This window comes from Camarhynchus parvulus, chromosome 6 (genome assembly GCF_901933205.1).
Source record: "Camarhynchus parvulus chromosome 6, STF_HiC, whole genome shotgun sequence".
In the NCBI taxonomy this organism is placed as follows: domain Eukaryota; kingdom Metazoa; phylum Chordata; class Aves; order Passeriformes; family Thraupidae; genus Camarhynchus; species Camarhynchus parvulus.
Window position 1 is genome coordinate 7168961 of NC_044576.1, and position 27574 is coordinate 7196534.

General features: G+C 40.8%; 1 protein-coding gene across 4 annotated transcripts in view; it reads right to left on the reverse strand.

Moving 5' to 3' along the window:
• PHYHIPL (phytanoyl-CoA 2-hydroxylase interacting protein like) overlaps positions 1-27574 on the reverse strand; it is a 112189-nt gene that overhangs the window by 4517 nt on the left and 80098 nt on the right. For 3 of the 4 annotated variants that reach the window (XM_030950935.1, XM_030950936.1, XM_030950934.1), the window contains exons 2-4: positions 6372-6568; positions 1308-1482; positions 288-405 (exon numbers count right to left, since the gene is read on the reverse strand). In XM_030950935.1, the coding sequence (XP_030806795.1) occupies positions 288-405; positions 1308-1482; positions 6372-6536 (458 nt within the window). In that variant the 5' untranslated portion in view covers positions 6537-6568. Of the gene's footprint in view, positions 1-287; positions 406-1307; positions 1483-6371; positions 6569-26887; positions 27173-27574 lie in introns of those variants that run through there. The other variant, XM_030950932.1, reaches the window with a different exon arrangement.

Genomic DNA, 27574 nt, shown 5'->3' on the forward strand with positions numbered 1-27574 from the left:
AAATATTTGGCTGCTAAACTCTCCATTATGGTTACAGATGCTTTTATGAGGTTGGAGTCCCTGTGAGTAACTCAGTTTCTGCTTCAAAACAGACTTTTATTGCCTAATGGAGGTGCTGAGTTAAGCAAGGTGAAAGAAATGAGCTGTGTTTTATTCTTTGCCTTCCTCTGAATGGGCTATAAAGCATACAGGCATTCTGCTCCAGCTTCAGCACAGCTGTCTCTATTTACTTATTTTCATTATTCCTTTAATTTGCCAAAGGACTTTGAATATGTTTAGTTTCTTACCTGATATAATCAAAGTATTCTTTGTGCTGATTCCGATAAAAAACAGACAGTTTAAGCATACGGCCTGCAATCACTTCAGCTTTTTCCAATAGCTGTGTTAGGTGAACTTTTGAATAATCTGGAAAGGAAAGACAAACTGCTAGTACAGGGGGCAGAAAAAACCACAACACTCTCCAAAAGCCACAGACACATGCAGACTGAAAACTCGGTAATATACATCACATCATGCCCCAGTTTTCAACAGTGGCAACAAGCAAATCAAATGGCAGGAGCAGGTGTTTGTGATTCTCCCCATTCCTTCCTTATGAAGACTCTGCAAGCCTGCAGCAACTTTCAGCTCAGGATTTCCTATGTTAGAGCTAGTTTCCCTGTATTTGGGACTGCAGTGCAGCTCAGGACTGCAGAGGAGCTCAGGACTGCCCTCTCTGGCTCATATCAGCTGATAAACTATTTGCTACAATATACCTGGTTGTGAGCCAATAACCAATGACAGTACTAACAAAGCTTGCTTAGGACCCAGCTTAAATCCTCAGCTTTCACACAGGCATGCACAGCGACAGCAGGTCACGAACATCCAAAGGAAGCCTTATAAATCAAAGACAGGCCAAAGTGACCCTTGAGATGGGGTGTTGATGGTGCTGAGGCTTTGCAGCATGCAGAGAAGGCAGAGCAGCAGAATGTCTTAAGCTGTCAGAGAGCTGTCCTTCTACCTGTACCGCACAGGTGCTGGTAGCCAGTGACAGGCACACAGGTGGCCCTTTCCTAGCCTGGGACAAGCAGTGGTGCCAGGAACAGCACTCTGGGAGAGCTAAGCTATTGCACAAGCAAAGGCAGTCCAGCTGCCTCTGCTTAACGTGCCAAACCTCGGCACATACTAAGCCTGAAGTGTGAATTCCAGTTTCCAGAGGTGACTATTGAAGGGCACCACTACAGCTGGCACTGGCAGCTGCCCAGCCCAGTGGGGCAGCAGAGGCAGCACTCCTTGACTGCAGCCTGGGGCACAGGATCCCCAGCTGTTACCTGCAGTGCAGAACTCGATGATTTCACTCCACTCAGACACGACGTAGTCGCCATCGACCTGCTTGGAGGCCGTCTGCACCGCCACCGTGTACTCTGTCCTGGGGCTCAGGAACCAGTGCCCACGCACCGTCATGGGCAGGGGAACGGCCTTGGCCACCAGCTTGGTGGGGACATCCTGCACAAACAAAACACCAAAGGACACACAAATCAGCAGTGAAACCAAAACCAATCTGCCACCCTTTCCTTCACTGCTTTTGCAGCGTAGTCCCCAACCCTGGCTCTTCTTTGCAAACTTGAGTTATTTCCTGCAGTTTATTGGTGAGCAAAGAGAGCAGTGGCAGAGGACTGTGATGTAAGGCCTGTTCTAAGAGACATGGGGATAACCTGCATGTATGAATTAATTATTTGTTCCAAGTGACTGTAGAGTAATACTATTATATATAGCCCAAATATATAATTCTCTCTAGGGTCATTTATGCTTACATATGTAAACAAAGAAAGACATGCTGTTGAGAACAAAGGTATCTTAATTTAAGAGATTCTTGTGCTCTCACTGTTTTCTTTTGGCCAATGTTTTCAAACAAAATTCCTCCTGCTGTCAATCAGTCCAGCTACACTGCTGCTGCTACCTTCCAAACTAAATTTCAACAAAGAAAATTAAACACATTGCAGAGTACCTACGGATGGTTCACATTTTTCAAAATACCCTTCTGTACAGCAATGGCCAGAAGAAGCAAACAGCTTGAGCCTACCACTGAACCTCCTGCTTTCCCCTCCACTGCCCCTTCAAATCCTCTGTTTTGCTCTTCCAGGATATCACAGCCCCAGGGTGCAAACCAGAAAAATAGCTGCTTGTTATAGTTGAAATACTTGATTTCTACAGTACCAAAGACTTAGGTGCAGACCACCAAAGGACAGAAAAAATGGAAGAACAGGACATTTTATGCAAGAACTGTGGGGGAAAGGACTCACAATGGAGTTCAATGATTCTCTGTAGTGTACCTGAGGAGCTGTGATGGAATGAGAGATATTTATTATTGAATATTCACCAGTAATAACAGAATAGTAAGACAGCTGCCATGTGAAAAGTGGGCACTTTAAATGACACCCTTAACTGTCCACCTATAAATCCTAGTCCACAATCATCTACCTATATATAGTAGTCCTATACTAGGACTATAGGTAGATGGACTACTATAGTAGTCCTATAGCATAGCAGTCTTTAAAGGAAAAAAGGAATAGAAGGGAGATATTTCCTGGTCACAATCTCTAAGCAAGATCTGAAGGATTTTTTTCCCCTTGTCTTCTATTATGGAAAAAGATCTTTCTCCTTTTGTTTTCCTATCAACAAAAAATTATCTTCAGTTTCTGTATTAAGAAACTGTAAAATTAGCAGCTTGGGATATTACAAGAATTGATGTGATTGAGTGATAATCCAGGGTAAAATTTTGTTGTCATGATTTCTCTTTTTCCAATTATTCTTTAAATCAAATAATAATTGGATGAAAACTTTATCTGAAAAGGAGAGAGTTGTGCATGCTACAATTCATAATATGTAGAGAAAAATTACAAAGGAAAAAAAAAACAAACACCAAATGACATTTAAAGCTACCACCCCAAAAGGCATCCCACTGGATTGAGTCTGCTAGTGCTAATGCAGTCAGCAGGTGTCACAGTTAACATCATTGGTCTTCCTGTCACCCCTTCTTGGGTTATTGTAAAAGAGCTTCCGCCTGGGTCAGATCTCTGTGCTCACACCCCAGTGGTGGCTTTTTCCCCATTAATTTTGTCAGTTTTCATGTAACATTAAAAGCCTTGTTGCCCTAAGAGTCAAAGCTTTACCCTCCAGCTGTGCATCAGCTACCTCTTTCAACCATACCAAAACAGGAAGAGACTACCAAAAAAACCAAAAAGGGTAAAAAGAAAGGGGCAGACCACCACAGACCTGAAGGGTTTATGTCTTGCATAGCTGGAGAGAAGGGGCAGATGTAATGCTTGTCACAACTCTATTCTGCTGGTTTTTTTCCCAAGCAAACATCACTTTTTTTTAAAGGCCACAATAGAGGAGAAATATTCAAATGTTCACATTGAGGTTCCTCTGGGGATTCTCCACTTCTCCCTTTCATCTCTCTTCTGCTCAGCTCTCATTCCTAGCTGAGCCATCAAAGTGCAAAGCAGGTACTGTGCCAGCTCAAGGAGAGTCAGGATTCCAGAGTGGCAGATGGCTGCTCCACTACCAGCACCCACCAGACAGCTCTAAAGGTACCTAGATGGCAATAATTTCTAAGAACAGCCTGGGAGCTTTGAATAACTAAACAGCAAGGTGTATGAGTCTCTCTACTCTCCTTTTTGGGAAAAGAGGCAGCTTTCAGTCTTCAACTTTCTCCCATTTCATGTTACCCTTTCCTTTGCCAGGTCATCTCATAAAACACATTGTGGGAACTCAGCACACCCAGATTCTAGTCCCACTTTTGCTAAATATTTGAGTATTTTTCTTATTACATGGGAGTAATCATATTTCCATATTTTAAAAGAGAGGAGGTATGCAAAATGAATATAAAAGAAGACAAAATCTTATTGAAATTCTAGTCTTTGCACACCACTACCAATACAAACCTTACTCACAGAGATGATGATGATAGTCAAAAATAATAAAACTTTATGCACCCTAAGTATGCTGAATATACTTTATATATTTGCCAACAGAAACAGTATTGGAAAGTTGAATCATTCCCAATTACACAAGAAAACAAAGAGCTCACCTTCCTGAGGTACAGCATGGACCTATCAGGTGAAGTCTACCTCCCAAGTAACTGACAGCCACCTGAGCAAACTGATACTTAATTCTGTATAAGTTAGAAAATGAGCTGGTCCTTTGTGTTAACACCTGTGAGAGAGAGGGGCACTTGCAGTGCCTTACCCTACCTGTAAGCTAGGTAAGGATGGATTCTCCTTGCACAGGCCAGGGTGCTGGATGGCTCCTAGGAGTAAATCCCAATGCTCTGTTTTGTATCTAGGCAGTAGGACTCACTGCTTTCTCTCTAAAAAAGCTCTGCTAGAAGGGCAGTGCTATCCCTCTCCTTTATGCAAAAGCTTTGTCAGGAAGTCAGGGGATGGGTGGGGACTGAAATCAGTACCCTGCTGTGAGGATTCAGTGCTGGGCTATCAGCTCCTGCTGCTGAGTTTCAGCTGGGAAGCTCCTATGGCTGACCTTAGAGGGAGGAAGGATGCTTGTCTTGAACCACACCTGGCTTACACATTTGGAATCTGAGCACTTCAATTATCAACCAAAGTTCGTTCTAGGAGGTGTGCTAAAAATTGCTTAATACTAAAGATGCATGAAAGCAACACCCACGTGCTCTGGCACAGAGCTGGAGTATTCAGTCTGTGCTTTACTATTGTCCACCCTCTCTGCTCTCTGGATCTCTGTCATTCAAGCTTGGGAACAAAACCATCAGAAAATCACACCAAAAATCATTACCAAGTCACAAACAAAATTAGTAGCAATAATTTTTAGTTAATTCCGACAAAACATCCAAATTATTCACCATTTTAATTGATAGATTTTAGTCTCCTGTTCTTACAAAACCAATTACCTTTGTCCTTTGACTAAACAGTACTGCACAATAAAAAGCTAGGGAATTGCTGAGAAACACAAAATAAATCTAATAGCTTTTCTTTGTTTTACTACCAATATCCTTTCTCCCCCCTCCATTGTAAGGCTAGTCTCATTGCTGTGATAAAGATCCTGAAGTGTATGTAGTGTTTGCTCTACTAGGATGGCTCTACTTTTCACAAAAATAAATGTTCCAAGAATACACCAGTTAGCACATGAATGAGAAAACAGAAAGAATAATAAAATAAATGAAATTAGAAAGAATGCATACCACTTTAGAAAATATATTTATTCCTGCAGTGTAAAATGGGAATTTCAATTCAAAGGCTGTCAGTCCAAAATTAGTAAGAAAGAAGAAAAAATACCCTACTTTATTTGCTATTACAATTAAAAATGGGGGATAATACATGCCTATTATAACAGTAGGTTTAATAGTGCTTCACACACTGGTTCCTAGCAACTGCAACAACCTGGCCAAACTTGTAAAATTCTCAATTTCAATAAATAGTAAGTGATTTTTCATTACTCTTACTGCATATGTTACTTCCACCCAAAAACAACAACAACAACAACAACCAACGGTCAAATAAGAAAATTATACACCTGCCATTAACAGAAATCTCATGAAGAATACTCTCACAATAAAAAGCCTCAGAGAAATTGGTGGGAATATCTTCTGTTTATCTCACTGGTTTAGAAACCAACAGTTATTTAGGTGCTGAGAAAATTACAGCCCTTACAGTTGTTTAGATAGTTATTTGTGCCTTGGCAAACCTTATCTTTTAGACAATGCCAACATTATTTTTAAATTTGAAGAATGTTCTGTCTCAATGTTTCTCTAGACATCTCAGCATTTCAACTGTTCTGAGGTCAAAGCAAATTTTGCTGCATTTGGTAAGTAAGGCATTTGCAGATCCTGCAATGCCTTCAATATGTTCCTGCACCAGAGGCTTTAGGAAAGAGGCCAGATGAATATTCAGGTCACAGTGCTGAATGCTGCAAACTAAAAGTTGCTGGAAGCCTTCCTGAAGTGCATTAGAATTTGTGGCTCTTCTGTTGAAATGATATGTGTTGCTCTCAGGAGTCTGTCACTGAACAAGGACAGGGAGAGAATACACACGTTTTGTAAATAATGATAAAGAACTAGTCAGGAATAAAAATGTCAGTCTTGTACTACACTGTAGAGGTACCAAAAATGCTTTCAAATGAAACAGAAAAGGTAATGTGCAGTTCTCTGTGAAACAAATGTATTTGTGTGTACATGCACATAGGCTGGAGACAGAGAAGGTACCTTGAGTAAACCAAAATTCCATCTGATTAATCAAAACCCACCTTTGCTGGATATCTAATTCCTGTTTCCCATGGCCTGGCTTTGAAAGGTTAATAAAACACAGAGATTCATCTGTTTAAAATCAAGCATTTGTGCCTTGATTATAAATGAAAATTACCTTGTGTTTGAATTTGTTGGAATTCTTGTTTTCTTTCTTGTTGAGATCGATGAAGTAATGAGTAATGCGATCCTTGGATTTAGAATCCATGTCCCAAGAAATCTTGAAGGAGTCACACGTGATGTTACTTATTTTGATGTTGTGTGGGACTGGAAGCTCCTCCATCTCTGCAATCCCACTGTCTTGTGATTTATTCCCTGCATGGAAAATAAGCACAATTTGTTCAGTGAAGGACCCATCTGATCAGTGTTTTGTGTGCTCCAGTACCAGCACATCTCTGAACAGCCTTTCACAAAGGCTCACAGGGGGTCCCCAGCAGCCACTGGGGTACAGTTACACAAGTCTGGATGTCAGTGATGGAAAGCATTGGAAAGGGATGAAATTCCTCAGGTGAATAAGCACTAATAACATGGTGCACAGAGTGGCTGCCATCACCACTGTGTGTGCTTGCAGGCTGACAGGACAAAGCACCTGAAGCTATCAAGTGCTCCAAGGTTCAGTTAAGAAGCCAGCAATGCCCACAGTTAACATAATGGCCCCATTCATATCTGTCAGCCACTTAAACACAAGCAGAAATCATATCCATCCTTAAACCAAACTTCAAGCACAAAACACAGCCAGTCTCTGCAAGGTTTATAGATGGTGGATGCATATACACATATGTGTACACATATTTAAAACAGCAACTCCTTTGAAATGAAACAATTAACACTTTGATGAGCCACAGCAAAAGGAACACACAAGGAAACTTCATTTTCTGTTCTTTATTCTTCCCGTTTTCCCAGCTGAGACCCTGCAGTTTTCTTGGGAAGTTCTTTTCTAAGTACATATGGGAGATGAACAAATGACCATTGACCCCAAAAAGAATCACTGGTTCTAAATTTAGGTCTCCCCTTAGTTCCCAAGGCAATTTTATAGTTCAACATTCCATGAACATTAGAATTCAGAAATGTTAGGTGTTCTTGCACTTACATAACACTCAAGTCAAAAGTGAACAAATGAAAAAAAAACCAACCCAGTAAGATGAGAAAAAATACTGGGTGAAAAATGAAAAAATCTATATGATGTAAGAGAAGAAGTAAAGAAACAGAACAGAAAAAAATGAAAATTGAATATAGATAAGGACAGATAGAACCAAAGCTAGTGTCTCTGTAAGAAACTCAGGAAAGCTCCCAAATGATGAAGATGGGAAACTCATGCAGGGATGTGAGGCAACACATTGCCAGAATTATTCACAGTCACATCTAATTATAGAAAAAGATAGCATTTATACTTTCATCATAACTGATAAAAAATGATAAAAAACTGAACTCAGAGGTGTTTGGGCAGTAATAAAAGTAAAAAAAACTTTACTTGGAAAACATTAGGAACATTTCAGCCTCCCATCATACCCTGCCAAAGAATTATTTCAGCACTTCAATGCAGGAATATTACTATTGGCCTGATTGTTCAAAATTCTGCTCACAGATATGTGAAATTCAATCACAGACTCTGCAAAATTCATAGATCTCCAGCTAGTATTGTGAATAATGTATTTTTACTGATGACTTCAAGAACTAATAAAACTATTTTTAAATTTTTGTCTTATTTTATGCATTTACATTCAAAAGGTTGTCTATTCTTCAAACATCCTATTGCTTTTTTTTTTTTCTTTTTCAACTAATACCAAAAGCAGTTAGTGCATGATTTTGCTCAAAATGCCCCCTATTTGTGCCATACACAGTGACATTTTCAACAGCTGCACTGGCTGCAACAGCCTCAGAAATACCAGTCATTACTGAAAGCTTTCTCTTCATATGAAAGACGTGGTAAGTGCTTTTCCCAACATGACATTTCAGAAAGCCAGCAGGGAGAAAATGGCACTGCTTTCTTTTGCAAGCAATTTGTATTTGAAAGATGACTGAAAGCTCTGCCAGGTACACTGAAAAGGCTTCATAGGATCAGCTCTTCCAAGAGCAGGGCTCTGTGTTTAAGTAGAAGATGGAGTGTGGATGCTGAGGTTCTCAGAGCTGGAGAACTGGACAGACTGAGACACTGAACACTGTATAGTACCCTGAACAGACATGCAGCCAGGAAATCCAAGCCATAAATCCACAATAGCTCAATGTGCAAATTATTAGCCTAAAAATGAGCTTCTGTATTCCATACCCAGGGCCTGAGCTGTGTTACAAACAGCCAAGGTGGTTTCAGCCTCAGGACACGTGCAAAGCAGTAATGACTATTGACCAAAACTAACAGAGAGAAAGAAACATTCTGGAGAACACCAGTGGCAAAGAGCAAAAGTGCTTCTGGAAATAGATATAATTTTCTGTGTGTTTCTTGGTATTAATATCTGGCATACATCTTTAGATATCTCCACTCCCATTCCTTTTAATTTCTTGGCTTTTGAATAAATAGCTGTAAGTAAATGTCAAGCAGAAAATCTCCAGGTAATTTTTGGGGTTAGGGTAGGGGTTACGGTTGAAAGAGTCAAAGAGCCTACAGTTTCAGGAAAACTGGGGCTAAAGGCACACCAAGGCTATCCCAGCAGGGCCCCAACATTGCTGCTCCTCCATCCTTGTGATCTGGAATCCCATGGTGCTGGGTTAGGGGTAGGGTAGTGCTTAGACAGAAAACTAGGTGATACAACACACATATTCACATATTTTAGGGGAAGTGTAAAGACAACAAAGAAATCTAAGCACACCTAACATGCCAAGCTCCTGAAGAACCTCCACCTCTAACACTGGCCTTTTTCTCAGGACTGAAAGTTTGCTACAAAAAAGAAAGCCCAGATTCCCTGGTGATTGTTCTGTTCACCCAAATCATGTCTGTCTGCACTCAAGCACCTTAAAACAGTCTCGAGGTTGCTGCAATTTTTTATGGTGTGTGAGATATCCAGAAGGTATTGAATGAATTGGGAAAGACAAAAGCACAGGAAAGCCCCGGTGATACCCCACAAGCAGTGACTGGGAGGAAAGTCAGTGGAACCATGGTGACCACAATATCCTGTGTGCCACCACAATATTCCCCTACAGTGGTGTAATTTCACTCACTGGGGCTGCTGTCATGCAGGAGAGGGTGCACCAGGTGCTGGGTGTAGTGTCTGGGAATACACACAAGACATTAACTCCTGCGGTTACTTCTGTGAGCTGTCAGCTCCATGAAAATCCAGCAATGTGAGGAGGGAAACGTGACTCAGGTTTGTGAGCCAGAAATAAGCGAGACTCTACTCACAAAGTACAAAATTAAAAGCTAATGCTAGATTCTTAAAGCATTCTGGGAAGGTATCTGAAAATCAAAATATATGTACGTGAGGATGAGAAGCAATTTCTGAGACCCTGAAAGATTAGGTTTAGATAGATAGATAGATAGTAGATAGATAGATAGATAGATAGATAGATAGATAGATACCAACAGCACATGTAATAAACACATTAAAGGCCAAACAGAATTTTATATCATGAATCACATTTTTAAAAAAAAATCTCACCTTATTCAGATTTTAAAATGCATGCACTGGGGAAATCAGAATGTGGTTTTCTCAAGGTAACATTTTCAATGCAATGAGAGATATTAGCTGTGGTATTTTGAAGAAGAAATGTTTGATGAGAGGGGATCAATGTCTAAGAGCACACATGTCTTAGGTACCATGACATAAGAAATCCTCTTATAGATGTGGATGCTAACAACTGAGAACAACTCATTTACAAACAGGAACTCCCTTGACATGAGCAGAGAAACCCTTACACCTTCTGAAATACTAAAGTTTCTATATTTTCTTGTCTTGATAATTCAATGGATATGCTATATATCAGATCTATAGAAATAAAATATTGTAATTACAGAAATCTGACATAGACTGACAATATTTAAGTGCTGTAGTTGACAGTGAATTCTCCAATTTACTGAGAAGGTATTTAATTTCCTCAAAAATTCAACAGAAGAGAGAAAACTTCATTCTGTATAAACCATCAAAAATGACAGGGAAGTGCCAGGAAATTACATATTAGCTGCTACTTTAAATTTAACTAAGCAAAAATACAGTCTCATATTTTCCTCCTGTGCTGAGGAATCAATGGCTCCCAGTCCAACTGCTGGCTGTACAGAATTATTTTACAGAGGCAGGACAATATGTCCCCACTTAGCAAATAATTAACCTGAACACCAACATTTCAATGTTCACAGCAACACCTTGTTCAAGAGAGACAGTGGAATCACACAGAGGAAATACAAATGCAATAACATTCAAAAAAATATTAAATCAAGGCTGTTATTTGTTACACTATGTAAGTGCACTTCTCTAGGATAGTTACTCTATTTCAAAGCTCAATTTTTTATCCATAACCACAGAAGTAATATTGATGTTTTGCTGTGCCTCCTTTCATGTACAAAAAAACAAGTGAAGGGTCTCAGACTCTCAAGTATCTCTCTCTCCTCTCCCCCTGAATCCTGGTAAACTACCTCCCAAAAGAGATTTTTATACTGATATAAGCATATTTAGGAATATTTTCTAAATAAGTATCCTTGTAAAACTAATTCCTAAATTAGATAAAGAGAGAATGCCTGACCCTAGAAATCCTGTTAGAGGGATAAACCCCTCTAAACCTTCTCCTCATTTCCTCCCCATTGTCTGATACTACTGCTGTGCATTTTCTAGCAAGAAATGTGCACTGTATCCAAAATATTTTAAAAATAGTTTCAAGAATAAAACATTACTTAACTAAAACGTGTATCTGTATTTACTGAGTGGTTTTGAAATGTGCATATATATTGAGATTCTTATTACATGGTTTTAACAGCTTAATTTATCTGTTTCCTGCTAATCTAGGACATTGACTTCAGCAGGAATATTCCACACACTAACCAAAGAGAACACAACTGGACTCTGTGAGCACAAATGTGCCTTCAGTACAGGCATCTTCTTCAGCTGAGAATGCCCCCCAAAGAGTGCCCACATAAACAAAGCACTGAGCAATCTCTGGAGTGCCTGGTTTCTGTTCTGAAAAATTTGTCTCAGCCCCTTACAAAGGACTCGATTCTTCCTCCTTCTCACACGGAGGATGAATGCGCTCTACAAGTGGCGCCGTGATTCCCATCAGCAGCAGCCCAATCCCTCACTCTGCCACTGCCAGCAGGCAGTGCAGGCTCCCAGCTCCCAGCTGCTGCTCTCTCCAAGCCTGGTTTCCCAGTGCCTGCTGTCACCAGGGGCCTGCAGCCCTGCTCTGCAGGCTGGAGGGGCAGCACAGCAGCGGGGGGACCATGAGTGTCCATGGGAAACCACAGGCTGGGAGCCCCGTGCTCCAACACCCACACAGCCCAGGGGCTCATTTGAACAAAATGCCCCTGAACAAAAGCAGATGGGACTTTGGGGGCTTTGTTTGCTCAAACCTGTGTGTTCCACCAACACCCCTGGGAATACACAAGGCACGAGTGGCAAACCTGCCAGCTAGCAGCAGCCAGCAGAGGTACCCTGGCAGATTTGGAACGTGGATATGCTATCAGAACTGAAGGGCTTTGGTTTACAGCTCATTCTCTCAGCAGGCACTGGCTACAACATTATGTTCAATAGAAAATTAAGTGTATCTTTACAGAGAAGGTTACTATAATTAGTAAGCAGAAATTAAATAGCCACATTATAAGATTTCTGTGGAATATAAATTTTGGCATAGATACTAGATTCTCAACAGTGGATTTGTTGGGCCATATGTATTCCTTCTAAGTCAATTTTAAAACCTAAATATTTCTTAAATATGACAGCAGAAACAGTAACAAGAATAGAACCAACAATATTCACTCCTGTGACAAGACCATAGATATCTTGAATTACACCTGGAATAATTTTGATACAAAATACTCATCTGTGAATCCAAAAGCAAAGGCTATTCTCCAAAAGATTTTATGCCTATGACTTACAATGATGTTTAGGTACAATTTTCATATGATGCACATAATATATATATATATATATGAATTTTCCAGACTACTGTGGAAACAGCTAATACTTTTACTCTGCTAATATAGACAAAAAAACTGACAAAACTCATCCCCCTTGGGCACTGAGCCTCCTCAGGCTCACTTTGCATCCAGTGAAGAGAGGCAGTTTCCTAGATGGGCTAATCTGAGTACCTACATGTAGCTCTCACATTTAACTTGGCCCTGGAGGAATCCAATTCTTTCCAGAGACTAGAGGGAGGTCACAGAAGCTAAGAGCTAGCTGAAGTTACCCTTTATAATAATTTCCTAAATTACACTTGTCAATTTGACTGATTCTCATGATGCAACAGCAATTTGCAAGATTTCTGCCAGAGAAAAAAGAAAAATCATGGGGATAAACAGTATGTTTTACACTGTAGTCAATTTCTGAACTCCTTAGCAAAGAAATCTACATGTCACTGACTCAGAAATATCCTCTGACTAATACTTCAAAAGGGACAAACTTTTCAAGAATAATTTTTATTAATTTCCGTGTCAAATACATCATTTATCCCCATAATATTTTTTTCTGAGAGCACTGATAGAATCAAATATATCGGGACCATTTAAGCTTGAATGTGGATGAATTTATAACTTGCTAACTTCAATTACAGACAAATTATTTAATAACTGCAATTTATTTTAAATAAATAGTGTATTTAATTGCATCATTAAACTAATTCCTCAAAATAATTGTTTCCTCTCTTGCTATTACCATAGAGAAAATTCAGATATATCACTGTACATTGTCCTCTGATGCTATCAGCCAAATGGTCTAAATCAGCAACAATTCTTCCTTTGATTTTTGACCTATCCTTACTTAGAACAAAAATTTAAGTAATGATTAGTAACATCTTCAGAAATAGCTAAATTATTTGCAAAAGTCTTATTGAAATCAATGGAATCTAAGCTGAGTTACTCAAGAACTTCTGAAAACATGATTGCAATGATGTACACAAACTCCACAAACCCAAAGCATAACAAAAACCCTGACTGCAAATCAGATCAATGGCTAAATTGGCAAGGCTGACCTTATTCTTTCACTAAGATTTAATTACTATTTGATATCCTGAAATTATTTGACATCTTGGAAGTATTTAATATTTATATCTTACTCATTCAAAACTAAACCACATTTTCAGAATGTCAACAGCAGCCAAACCCCTAGACTGAGTACTGAAATGGAAATAGATGAAGTCTCTGTTGATATAATTACCTTTTTTAGAGTTCCCCTTGCTCCTATTAGATATTTTTTGAAGAATATTTGTAAAAAAACTGGAGGTCTCTATGCCTTTATAAAGTACTTTATGTCCCACAAGGTTGGGCCTTTATTATTGATTTTTTCCTCTTCTTGCAATTTTATTACAAGTGAGTTGAGGAGTGCTAACACAGTAATATGCTAAGCTAAACACACACAGCTTCACACAAAATTTTGTTGTAACTGTGTCAAAAATAAATGGAGAAAATATAAAACAGGAGGGCTTTTATTTTCAGATGGAAATATGCAACTGAAAGGTTGTAAATAATCATGTAGGTACATTTTTCTTCACTAAGCACTAGGAAACCTGTAAGACTGAAAAACCACTTAGGCTAGAAGATTAAACTGCCATCCATGCTATCATGACTACTCTCCCCTGTATTCAAGATATGGAGATCTATTGAGATCCTTTGACCCTACCATGCTCTAAGGACTGACCAAATCCCTGGCTGGAGAGCTGAGAAGTGCTGGGATCTCCTTTTATGACCCATGAATTCCAAACCCAAACAAACTGAATTGGCCAGACAAGCTGAGACTGAGTGCAAATGTCACCAGCATCCATCAGCATCTTGCTCCTCATTCTGGCTGCTGAGTGACTCCTGTATGCAAAACAATTTATACCCAGTTCCTTCTAACATTCTCAGCCTGCTTTTACTAAACATGGCTTCATTTTTTACTGTACCTCGTCATGTAAAGCTAAACAAACTTCTCTATGGCCTTCTGTGAAAGGAGAGTTGCAGTATGCAAAAAAAAATAATAAAAAAAAAAATCTCCTACTGGCAAACCATTGGTTTTCATGGCTCTGCCACCAGAGCCAGGCAAGGGCAATTCTGTCTTCTTGAAACCAAAAAGGACATTATTATTGCAGGCCACAAACACTAAGCCACCACAGTATTTCCTCCTAATTAAACACTCCCATTTTGTTCAGCACAGCAAGCTTGCAGTACATGGGTGGTAAGTGGCTCTTCTCAGCATGTGCTGGCTACAAGATACATTTGAAAAACAAATTTTAATTAAAATGTGCATTTCTCAGTTGCTGAAAGGGAAAGAAGGTAACAAGGGATGTAAAAGGCTCTAAACCACTATCTTACTTAATTTAAATGCCATTTAAAAATTAAAATTAACTTTACAGTCCTTACATACACAACCAGCATTTGAGTTTAATGCATACCTTCAGTCATACAGAATTCCAGACTTGGGAAGTAAGTATGTCAGAAACTACTACAAAATCTCTCCCAGATCAACCTACCAAATGCACTTCATTCAGATCTCTATTATTATCTAGCCAATGTGAAATTCTGACCACACTTCAGACTGCACTCAGGCCCATTTTGTGGTGTATTTTTGTAAGGATGCTATCTCAGTGCTGTTCTGCTGAAAATGGGAATAAAATTTTTCAGCAGAATCCCACGCTGTTGATTCCTAAAGGGGCAGATTTTGGAGCAGGAAGGGATACAAAGCTTTTAATGGCATGAGGTTGGTTTCTTCTGGTGAATAAAATGTACAGCTGTGTCTGAGAGTGTGGGACTGCCTATGTCTCCAGGACTAACAACAAAGGAAAACAGATCTCAGATGAAGGCTCTGACTGTGTGACCCCAGACAAGTTGCTTGGGGCCAGATTCCGATCCAAGTGACACTGCTCTGGGTCACTGGCCTAATTGCTCCAGTGCTCTTCAGCTAACAGTGAAATTGAGGCAAAGCATTGCCCTTAGTTTTCCATTGCTTTTAATATTAACTGTGTATTAGAGACGTGACTGGCCTTTCATGATTTGTGCTTCCACATGTCACTAAACAAAGGAGAGAGACAAACAGTTGCATTTTAGTTTATTACTGTGAACCTCATTCACATCGGTTTACCTCATTCTTTGGCTGGCAACAATTTGTGCCATTTATTGCAGCTGTGTCTTCATCTAAACCAAAAACACGTTCTCTACTTCAAGTTGAGTCATGTGAGTTCAAATCTAGCAAGATGAGGCAGCCTTGCATTCACATGAGCTTTAACGTGACCTGCCAGCTTCCCTGAAACTGCAAGTGCCTTGATCACAAAAGGATTTTTTCATTTAAAGTCCACTTCCTTTCACCAAAGGGAAGACCAGACAGAAAGGCAAAATTTGCCACTTGAAGGGCAGCAGGGAGAACTCAAGGCTGGGGAACATAGTTTTACTAAGCATTTTCCTTGGGAAAGTAGGGTGCTCAGCGTGAGTGGGCTTTTGTAACTCTCTGGTACCCTGGCAGTCTGCAGCATGAATGAGCATTTCTTTACTTCAGTGCACTGGCAATTGCTGGGTGCTTTTCACACACATCTCTTGTAAGGAATGGGATTTGGCTCTGGTTTCCACTAGTTTGTGCTTTTTTAGCTGTGATTTGAAATGTATTACGTACTCACAATAGTTCAGGAAATTCTACTTTGTAACTTGTACTGTTCTATTTTACATTTAAATTGTATGCACGTTTCAGAATTGTATGCCTGTTTCAGACTTTCTCTCAGGCCCTAACAAGTAAAGGACATAGGGGTTTTGAGAGTCCTTTTTTTTGGCAAGAGTTGTTCTGTTTCATTTTTAGCTGGTTTCCTAGGGAAACTAAACATTGCCAAGGCCTTTAGATGTAGGTCTGCCACTGGTTGACTGTTCCTAACTTTTGAACCCCTGACAAGAGCAGAGAGCTCACAGATAACTTAGGTCGCTGCCAGTCTCTTTAAGGCAGGCAAGCATGCAGAAATGAGAGGATCCTGCTAAACACTCCTTATCAAGAGGAAGGCTGCAATAAGGTCAAGCTTCTCACTGTTACTAGAATATAAAGATGACACAATTATGAATATTTTAGCCAAAAGAAATCTTTCAACAGAGTCTTCACCACACTGGAATTCACCCCTCACTCAGACACAGTATAGCATACCGACCGTGTATATTTATTGAAAGTCCCAGCTGTAGCTCATCAGCTTCCTGTCCTGACGGCATTTGTGACAGAACTCTCCTGTAGGTTATCTAATGAAAATTCTCTAATGGAGAGGAGAAAACTCAAAGCGAAGTTTTGATGTAATTAACTTAAAAGAAACCTACAACAATTCTAAAACCATCAGATTCAAATCCGTGGTCCTCAATAACTCTCAAATTGCTCTTTAAAAAAAGCACAGCACAGTTGGATACTTACAATAGTTCCCATTATAAATTTTTCTGTAGTCTTATTATGCAGGCTATCAACAGCCATTGGACTGCAACAATGGCACCAATCATGATCAAGACAAGACAAAAATTGATTAGCTATAGAGGAATAGCTGCACAACCTTCTACAAATTCACAATGCCAAACAAGTTCCCTTGGGTATAGTACTTAAAAAGCATTCATTTTTAGATTAGTTTTGCATCTTTTGGATTTAGAGCATTTAAAAGCATCTCAAGGAATGCTTTCCAGTTCCCACTCCCTACTATATGAGCTAATCTAATAAGCATACTGAGATACACTGAAGGATTTATTTTCCCTCTCCGGCTTCCATCTCCAGCACTGCATGCTTGCACCAGGGCTGACAGCCCCACCAGGCAGCCTGGGGGGTTCCCTGATGATCTGCTCAAGGAAGCAACACAGAGACCAGCTGAGCATTACAGAATATACAAAAATAGAAAAAGGAGAATCACTATACATGGAGATTGTGGTTCTGTCTTCCCTGCACTTGTCCAGTTGTGAGAAAACACAGAGTACTAGATACGTTCCTACCACAAAAGCCATGCTGGGCCACCTGGCTACCTGATGTGCCACAAAACCTGAAATTAAACTCCCATGCTCTAGAAAGGCTGCTCTACTCAGATCCCTGGGTATCAAGCATGATTTAAGAACTCCATGCTACCCAAACAGTGACAAAGAGAAGTGCAGAAGTGCACTTCTTTCCATTCTTTGTGTCAGGGTCCCAAAGCATGGAACAGAGCTGTTCACAGAGCAAACAAAGAATTGTACCAGAGTTTCAGGTGCCTCCATCAGGTTGCAAGAAAGCAACCTCTACACATGGGCAGAGGTGAGACAATCACAATTAATGCCATGAGAAGTCTTACTGCCCAAACCTGTCCTTTCATGAGGAGTAAGATGGTAGCTGTGTCATCACAGCACAGGTAACATGGCCTAAAATTCCAGTATGTTCCACACAAGAGGGACATAAACTCCCTGTGATCTACTGGAATCAGTCAGCAGCCTGAGGGGATTTTCAGTTCCTGTGAAATATGGAACATATTCCATATTTAGAGATATGTCTTGGAATTACACTGGAAGTGTAAAGGCTAGAAGTTCATCAGAATCAACGCTCTGAAAATCACATGCTTTCTACTCAACATCTATATTAAGCTACCAGCATAAAAGTTCATTACAAAAGTGTAAGTACATAGTATTTACCTTAGGTTGTCACATGGAAGATGTTCCTTAGTAGCATTAGAAAATACAATCTGCTGCACGCCTTGTGTTTAATTTTATCCCTTCCTTTATATAAACCCACATATAATTTCCCTTTACATAAGTTACATTAAAAAGAACAACACAGCATGAGTCACTCCACATATACTTGTACACTAGAACTTACAGCTGGCCAAGACTGAAAGAGCCTTTTAACATCTTTTTATCCTGCTTATTTTGAAGTCCAAATGTTTTTGACTATGAGTACACATAGAAATGAACTGTAAAAAAAATGCTCAGAATAATCTTTTAAAAATGTTATTTCTAGCCAGAAGTTAAATTCAGATTATAAATACAGGTTAAATATATAAACAAATATGTAAATCTATCTTATAAAAAAAGATCAAATTCAGACAAACTGCAACCTGCAAAGAAAACTCCAAATGAGATGCCTATCTGTATGAAATAAGCTAGAACACACGCACCAAAGACTACGAAAATACAGTACTTGTAAGATCTTAATCATGCCACATTATGAATGCAAATTGGTTTTTACACAAAGTCTTACTGAAGCCAATGGAACAGCTCAGGAAAGAAATTTATGGGATGTTTCAGATCATTGCAAACCAAAGAATTCTCCTAAGAAGAGTGCTTGGATATACAAAGGCTAATACTGCAATTCCTTCAACTCTGCTTCTCCTAGAGCTGCCAGCTGGGAATGACTTTCTCCAATATCGAAGAAATAACCTCCAGACTCCACTCCATGTGGAACTAAGAGTGTAACCCTGATAATACTTTCTGCCACTCTGCAGGAATGAAAGAGCAACACCAAACTAGTTTCAAGGCTTCCCATTCTTGGCAGCAGCTACACCTGTCAAGACTCAGAGGAACACTTGTTAGGTTATGAAAACAGTACAGCTAATCATTGCTTTTGGAAACATCCATGCAAAACGCCTTGTTCATTCAAGCAGAAATCAACCAAGAACACTCTGAGAACAATAAAACCAAACTGACTAATGATTCAGCTACAAACACCACTGTGAAAACTGATTCAGTTACAAATGCTACAATGAATTCTAAGTAAATCTTCTGTGCAGAAGGAAAACATTTCAAGGTCAAATAGAGAATGCTCCACTGTGGAACAAACACTAGTGAAGAAATCACATAAAATGATCCTGGAGCAGAGTTTTCTTTAGTTCCAACTGCCTAAACACTGTCTTTGTTTGTACTTTTCTATAGCCGTGACATATTTTATACACATATCCTGTACTGGAAGTGTTTATACTGTTTCTCCAGATATGTTTACAAATTTTTGAAGAAAGTGGCCTGCAAGAAAAATGCTGAAAAATTCTGTCAAAAGCGAACACAAGACATAGTTTAAGCCTGTGTTCAGCCAGAATTAAATATAGCCTTCAGGTCACAAAAAGCACGGAAGGCCATGCATGCTGGCAGAACAGAAGATGTACCTACTGTCCTGAGTTGTCTAAGAAAAACTCAGACTGGGAGGATTTTTAAAGATTACCTCCTCAGTCAGGGTGGAAGATAACACCACTACTTCAGCAGCACAAGGGGACTGAAAACCACCTTATTCAGAAAAGTCAGAGCCTTCAAACCTGCTGTTTAGAAGCCATGAACAATAAAAGATGCGGGAAATTACAAGGAATGGGTAAACAAGGAGATCTTTTTGGATTCTAGGGGGAAAAATGGAAAACTAATCAGGCAGAGAAGTCCCAGAAAGAAAAACCAAGGTGAGGAAGACTTCAGCAAGGCTTTGGAGACAACAGAACACAACAATGCCTGACTGGAACCCATTCAAAAATCAATGATGAAATACTAGAGAAATCTAAATAAGAATATGATCGAGTCTTTCCTCAACACACCTTACATGACAGAAGGGATACTCTGCTTGTTCTAGAAACTATGGCTCTGGGACCAGGAACCTCACCGGAAAGCTGTTGGAAAGACTGAATTGGCTTTCTGGGTGTACTCTGACCTCGATCACACAGGTAGAATGGCAGGGCAAATCGTGAATTTGGAAACATGAGCTCAGAACACTTCTCACAAGAGGTGGTAGAGCCACCAGATTAGTAGGCTGAGAAGAAAATTGCTAGTAGAATAGAAAAATCTAGTTTAAGATGAAAGATGAAAGAGATGAATCAGATAGTAATGGCTTAACTCTTCCACGATAAATACTCAGTCTTTGAGTATTTATAGCTCAGTCTTTGAGATTTGCAGAAGATATATAAAATTTTAAGTGAGGGGTGGGCTCAGCTTCTTCTTCTAGGCGACTGCTTCTCAGATGCTGGAGGGGTTACAATTTCTCTCCCTAAATGATTCCTCCTGCCATTGTACTCACTGAGAGCTGCTGATCTGCAGAGCTGAAGCAAGGCTGGCAGAGGTGAGACTGACATATGGAAAAACAAGTAAGGAGCTCATGTGCCCACTGGGGTACCATAGAGCCTGTGGCTGCTTCCAGGCTTTGTGTCTGTGAATGATCTAAAGAGAGATCACATTTTTGTATTGAGGACAACATTAAACAGAAGGAGCTGCAAGCACAAGATGGCTTACAAGCATAGGCAGGAAGTGCTACAGTGGATTCTGTTACAGAATAAATAAAAGAATGCATCTGGGATCTCTAATCTGAAACAAACACAAAGAAGAAGGCACATACACAGGAGACAGTGATGATTAAAATGCTTTAAGTATAAAATTGACTAGAAATTAACTATAAAAGCTATATTATATGTTTGAGTTTCAAGCCAGCAATATCAGCACTGGGAAAGAACAGTGATTCTGTAGGTGAATCTAGCATAATTACACATCAAGCATTTCAGTAGCTTTATAAAGGATTTCATGGAGTTGCAGTAAAGAATAATTGAATGAAAAGGAGATGAAATAGAATGGCAGGCAAAACATAAACAGCTTATAATATATAACTTGGTCATTGCCAGACAAAATAACTCATAATCAATAATGTAAGTTTGGGCATCATAAAGCTCTAAAAGAAGATGAGAAGGAAGAAGGAAGGAAAATAACCCTAAAAATTCATGAATATAAAGGAAGAACTTGGATGACTACATTTCTTGACACCAGGATGTTGAATAACCAGTTTCCAGCAAAGCCTTGTTACTTAGTGACATCATTACTTATGATATAAACCAAGACAGGATGAAATACTTGCTGAAGTGGAAAACATAGGCAAATCATTAGTCTTCTCTTCCACAACTCTAAAGATCATTCATGAATACTTGTTGCTCAGCTCCATTTAGTATTTTTCTGTTCTAACAATGAGAAATATGTGAAATCTTTGTCTCTAGCAAGGATGTAAAGCTAAAACATTAATTAGCTTTTTTTTTTGCAGCAAGAGAGCTTTTGAAATGATGCACTAGATTCTAACTCCTACCTGAAGCAGAACTATAATTTGTCACAAAAAAAAAAAAACCACACATAAAAAAAAAAAAACCCACCCAAAAAACAACAAAAAAACCCCACAATGTTCAAGTTCAGCCAGATTAGACACCATTTTATGGAAGAAATATATCAGTGAATTAAAATCTCCAAATTTGCAGCTGGGGAGAGGAACAAACCAACAATAAGCATAACCCTGAATTTTGTGTCATGTCAAAATATCACCAGTACAAGCACTTCTTTATTATTCTGGATATAGAAAATATGAGCTGTCCTCGGAAGTGTCATAGTTAAAAAAAAAACAAACAACAAAACTATTCAACAACAAAGCTTCAGGACACTAAGAATTACTGTGAAATTTGGATCTCCCAGTTGTCCCTCATGTGGGAGTCTACCTAGATATTTGATTTTTTCCCATCTCTCAGACATACATGATGACATCTCAGAAATAGCAGTGACACTGCTCCATAATGCCAAAAAGGGGATTTGAAGATTGCATACAGAGACTGGATGGTGCCACTTTATCCCTTCTGTTTGAAAGGTGAATGTGTACACAATATGGCAATGTAAACCACAATTAATGAACTCCAGAAAAATATTTCTGAATCCTCCAATAAATCCAGCATGGTAATAAACTCCTGAAATAAATCAGAAAACATGAGACATGCTCAAATCACATGAGGAGCCAAAGATGCAAGCTGTTTACATAAACCAGAAATGACATCTTAGCTTATATGATGTAATGTTTTTATACAAGCCTGGTAGACTAAACAGTTGTGATGGTGCCAAGTGTTTGGAAGGTGATGAAATTGATTGAAACTGGCCAAGACACCAGTTCCAGCTCTGATCCTGAATCCTAAATACTATCTTCAAATATATAAAGGCAAAGTGTAAAAGCACATTAGTGAGATTGTATAGCTCAAGCCATCAATGCTTAGAAATTACCAGAATGAAGCATACTTAAATAACCTTACATTGGACACTTTGTTTAGATTATGATATAGCCTTTAACTGCATGATTACGTACTAATTTTTGCACATAAATTCTGATTCATTCAGCATACATAATGAATAGTGCGTACATAATGAACTATTTTTCTTGTAACAGCTAGTTGCTTTTGTTCAATGTGTAGTCCCAGGACTTATTTGCTACACATTATTCATTCTTCATTCTGAAGACAAAATTATGAATTTCATCATGGGTTTTTCCATGCACCTCATGGGTTTCCCAGGCTACTACAGTGTCTGTCTGATTAACAAACATTCATTAGTTTATTTTGAAAACATTGCTGTGAGGGGAGGCAGCAGTATGCTTCCACTTTACACATGGAAAACGAAGGCACAGGAAAATCACTTAATGTGCTTGATGTTCTCTTCAAAGCCTTTTTTTTTTAAAGTCCTACTCTCACAGAAGTGAGCAGCAGCCATTGACTCTGAGTACTCCATGGCACCCCTCTCTGCTGGCAAATGAACAGGGAGAATTTGTCATCTTGGGGTCCTGTGTGGCTTTGGAAAATGTCATGCACTGTCAGACATTCTCTGACAGTCACACCAAAGCATGGCCTCTTCTGCCCTGTTCCTTGAACTTCTTCCTGCCCCTCCTCCTTCTTCTTCCCCAGTCACGCTTCAAAGTCCTGTTCTTCATTCTTAAGGCTGTCCTTTCAGTCCCAGTCTCTCTGCTCAGCAAGTCCTAGTTCCATTCCTTTACTCCTGAGCTCTGTGGTGTAAATTGCCCAATAATGCCCCTTTTGTACTTCCTCATTCTTCAAATTAATCTGAGTGAACATGCCCTCACTTTTTTCCCCCAAGCTTTACTTCCCTGAGCATGCTGCCTGAACTTGATTGCCTTCCTTGCTCCTTTATCTTCTTTTCCCATTCCGGGTTATTTTGTCCAATTCCCATTTAACCTAATCCCCATCTTGCAAGTCTTTCCTGTTCTTTCACCCTCGACCAGCCACTGCTGTCTATTAGCACCTCCAGGGCCAGTTTTCTTGCCTCACTCCTCATCTGTGTGCCCCAAGTTCCAGCATCCTCTTTGGAGGTTTGTTTCTGTGCTCCTCTCCTTTCTGCATTTTGACAGGTGTCATTTATTTGCTTTCCCTCTGTCTGTGCCAAGGAAGGGCAGGGCAGTGGCTGACAGTGTCACTGCCCTCGGCTCGGTGGGACCCACAGACACGGTGCATCAGCCATAGAGGAGCTTCGGGACATTCAGCTGCTGCTATCCAAGACTGTTCTACCAAGCCTGGGAAAATCTTGCTTTTTCCCCAAGTCTTTCTGACATCAGCTATATTTCTATAGCATTGGCATGCTCATGATACAAAAGAGATCCATTCATCTACTCAAGGTTTAATCGCCAGGTAAGGCTAATACAAATTTTATAAAAAGGTCACATAATGTTCAGCACTGATTAAACATTCATTCCTGGCCTAAGCTTACAGAAGTATGGCTACAATGTTCAAATAAGGCAAAGAAAAATAACAAATGCTACACTTTTTCCTACGCACAGAATGAGCTCAAGAGAGTTCTGAGGAGCTACACGTTAGACTGTGCATCAGACTGAGCTGTGGTATTGGACCCATGTAAAAGAACAAGAGCAAATAATGCAAGATGCCTTTGAAAATAAACGCTCATAACTGGCTTGATAATGTTGCATTCACTTTGAACCAAATCTTATCAGGAGTTTTTATCTAAAAAAATTCCAAAGTGCATATATTTCTTATCTCTTATTTAATATTTGTAAGTTTTTAAATTGCTTTGATTTGTTAAGAAGGATGACAATGCCTGAAAAAACAACACTGAAAGAAACCCAGAAAAAAATCCAAAAAAAGATGAACTGCCATGATATTATTAATTGCTTACTCCAATTTCTAGATTCATGGCTCCTGTATATACCTTCACAGAAGGTATAACCCAGTTTCCTGAATATAAAACATCTCAATATTAATCCTCTTGTCTTAGAAAATAAGAAAAATATTTTGCTAGCTACATAAATTTTCCATTACTGCTGATGTTTCTACTGCAGCAGTACTTGCAATTCCAACTAAGTGCGTTGCAGAATTTGTCATAGTTGGATGTGTAATGTTATGGTTTCACTGGCTGTCTTTCCAGTTAGTACAGCTTAAACACCAAGGACATTTCCAGAATATGAACATCTAGCATAATTATAATTTACTATGCGTAATACATCGCTATTTATCACAAGACTTTGTTGAACCTCAGTGAAGCCAATCACCTTAAGAACGTCACCATTTTCAACAAAGATTCCCTAAAATAAATTGCAAGAATTTATAATACAAATGTACCCATGTGCACACTCAGGGATCTAAATGTATGGCGTGTACATTTGTACACTTATCTCAAAGATGAATGCCCTAACCTTTGCTTCCTTGTTTAGTGTTTCCATTAAAACAAGCTTTTTGATGCATAAGTGCCACCTGTAGGAAATACTGGAGTATGCTCAAGAGCAGCCCTGTGCCAACTGAGGTACTGAGTTGTCTCCCTGCCATCCCCAATACAGGCACCTCCTGTGGAAATTCAGGCATGCATTGAGGAACAGCCCTGGATGATGGCAGCTTGCTTGATGAAGGTTAGCTTGTAAAGCCACATCTACAGGAAAGTTGTTGTTTTCCAGTGGAGTCTAACCAAAAAGGAACTGAAACAAAAAATACTACATTTTTCCATTTGCTGGTCTGTATGACATTAATCCACAGGAATCAAGCAGTCCTTTTCTATTGTATGTTGATCCAAATAGCGTTTGTCATGATTAACACGGACTACTTCACTACAATTACTTAGGGTACACAGATATGAAAGATTGCATAATTTATCTATTTTTAATTCTATCTACTACTAATTAAAAGGAATACATGTGAAAAAGTGTTTTAGTGAAAAACCTAGGGTAATCTCCACTACTATAAACATAGTTCAGTTTCCTGTGGCAGTGAGTAAAGTATGAATGGATGGAAGTGCATATATCTTAATTCCAACATTAAAAGAAAAAAATCAAAGAATTTATATTGTAACTATAAAAATAATACTGATAAAAAACTGATACTGATAAAATAATATCTGAGACTTTCCAATGCCTTGTCTTTCTTTCTCCCCCCACAATATTACAAGAAAAAATAGGAGCTTACAAAAATTCAGGTTCTTAAATGGTCTGAGTCTTAAATGGTCTTAGAGTCTGTCTAGGTCAAAAAAGTGAAGTATTTAATCCCAATTTGTAAAAAAAAACCAGAGAAAACTGGCCTGACTCCCTCTATAGCCATCAGTTTTAACAGTTATGCTCCAAAAATATTCTCACCACAAGGAAATAGTTTCATTAATTCAGCCTTACCGGTCACTGATACAGTATCCCCATTCCTTGGTACATTTACTAGGTAACAAATTCCACACCCAAAGCACATTTTGCATCCAAAAATAAGAAGTGATTTTTAATAATTCGATGGGAAACGACAAGATAGAAATTATCTGATACGTGAGAACAAATGATATGCCACTCTACGCAAAAAATATTAGTTCATTGTTTGACAGCGAGTCTGTTTAGTTTTGTCAGTCACAGTTGGGTACAAACGACATGTCTCTCTTCTCCCCTAGTCAGCCGTCAGCGTCGCTTCGAGCACGTACACTTGTTTTGGCTGTCCCCCGTCACCACCTGACATTTATCTGCTTGCTTCAGCACAGACAACCTTTAACACCCGCCCCTGCTACTGTGGAACCAAACTTCGCCTGCCTGCCGGGGAACAGACGGGCGGCCGGACTGACAGCCGCTGTCCCCAGGGCACTGCGGTCTCCCGCGGCGGTGCGGGCGCCAGGCGCGGCGCGGCGGGAGCGCAGCGCGGCTCGGGGCTCCGGGCTCCCGGCTCGGCTCGGGGCTCGGCGCGCCCGGGCCGGTCGGCGCGGTGCTGTCCGCGGTGCTGAACCGCCTCCTTCTCGGTCTCCCCCCGTGCCCCATCTTGCGAGCCCCAGGCTCGGTCCGCTCGCCGCCTCATGGCTCTCACGAGGGACCGGCAACAAGTCTGGCCGCTTGCCCACGGCAGCCGGCACATCCGCCCGTCTACCTGAAGCACGGGAATTGCCCTGGAATACAAAGGACTTCGGAGACCGCGGGCAATAAAACCCCACCAGGGCCGCTACCCCATCCCTAGCTCCGGACTCTCCGCAGCTCGGGCTTTGGCTCCCGTTGCTGCCTCTCCCAGAATAAGCCCCAGCGTCCATTCCTGGCAGGGGCAGGGTTGTGCATCAGGCTTGCCCGGGGTAATCGCGCCGCAACGCCAGGCACGGCTTAGGGAGCGGCGGTTTTCCCTCCCTTCCCTCCAGCAAGGTGCAACCTTCTCCTCTTCTTTTGTTCTCAATGGCAGGAGGGTGGCGGCAGCGGCGGGAGGGGTGGGGAACACTTGCACCTACAAATTCGTGGGGGATAACAAAGGACCATACGACGCGCGGATTAATTTGCATTAGCATCCATGAGGGCAGCAGCATTTTACGTCTGCAGGGATTAGCCGCGCCGAGCCCGGGCTTACCGTCCCTATCGCAGAGCTGAATCGCCTCCAGGCTGAGGTTCTTGATCACCTCCTCGCAGGGGCTCGTGGGGCTGCTCATGGTGTGCGCCAGGCGCGGAGCCTCCATCGCGCCCCTCGCCGCTGCCTGCTGTGGCTTGGCCGGGGGCTGGGGCTGGGGCTGGCCGGCTCCGGTGCAGAGCCGCGCGGCAGCGCTTCCCGGCGCCGCCCGGCTCGGCTGCGAGCGCTCGGCGGAGGAGGCGGGCGAGGAGCGGATTTGTCACCGCAGCGAGCCGGGGAGGGGGCAGCAGCGAGGCGGGCGGCCGGCGCGCCCCGGGAGCCGCGTTTAAAGGGGCCGCGGCCGCCGCCTCGGAGCCGTCCCTTCCCCCTCCGCTCCTTACGTAACGGCAGCCGCGCTTCCACGGGAAGCTCCCGGCGAGTCCGACCCCTCCGGGTCAGGCCCTGCGAACGGCCGGTCCGGCTCCCAGCAGGCCCACCTGCCCACCGTCGCGGCGTGGCTTGTTTCGAGGTTACTCCATAACCCGACAGAGTCCCCCAAGGCAAAACCATCCCCAAGCCACAGTGAGCGACTTGCCGTTCCCTAAGCGCACAGCCCACCATGACCGCGCTGTGCAATCACACCCAACTGCAAGGGCCTGCCGTCCGCTCTGATCCTTCCTGATTATGCAAGAATTTGCAGAAAGAAGTATT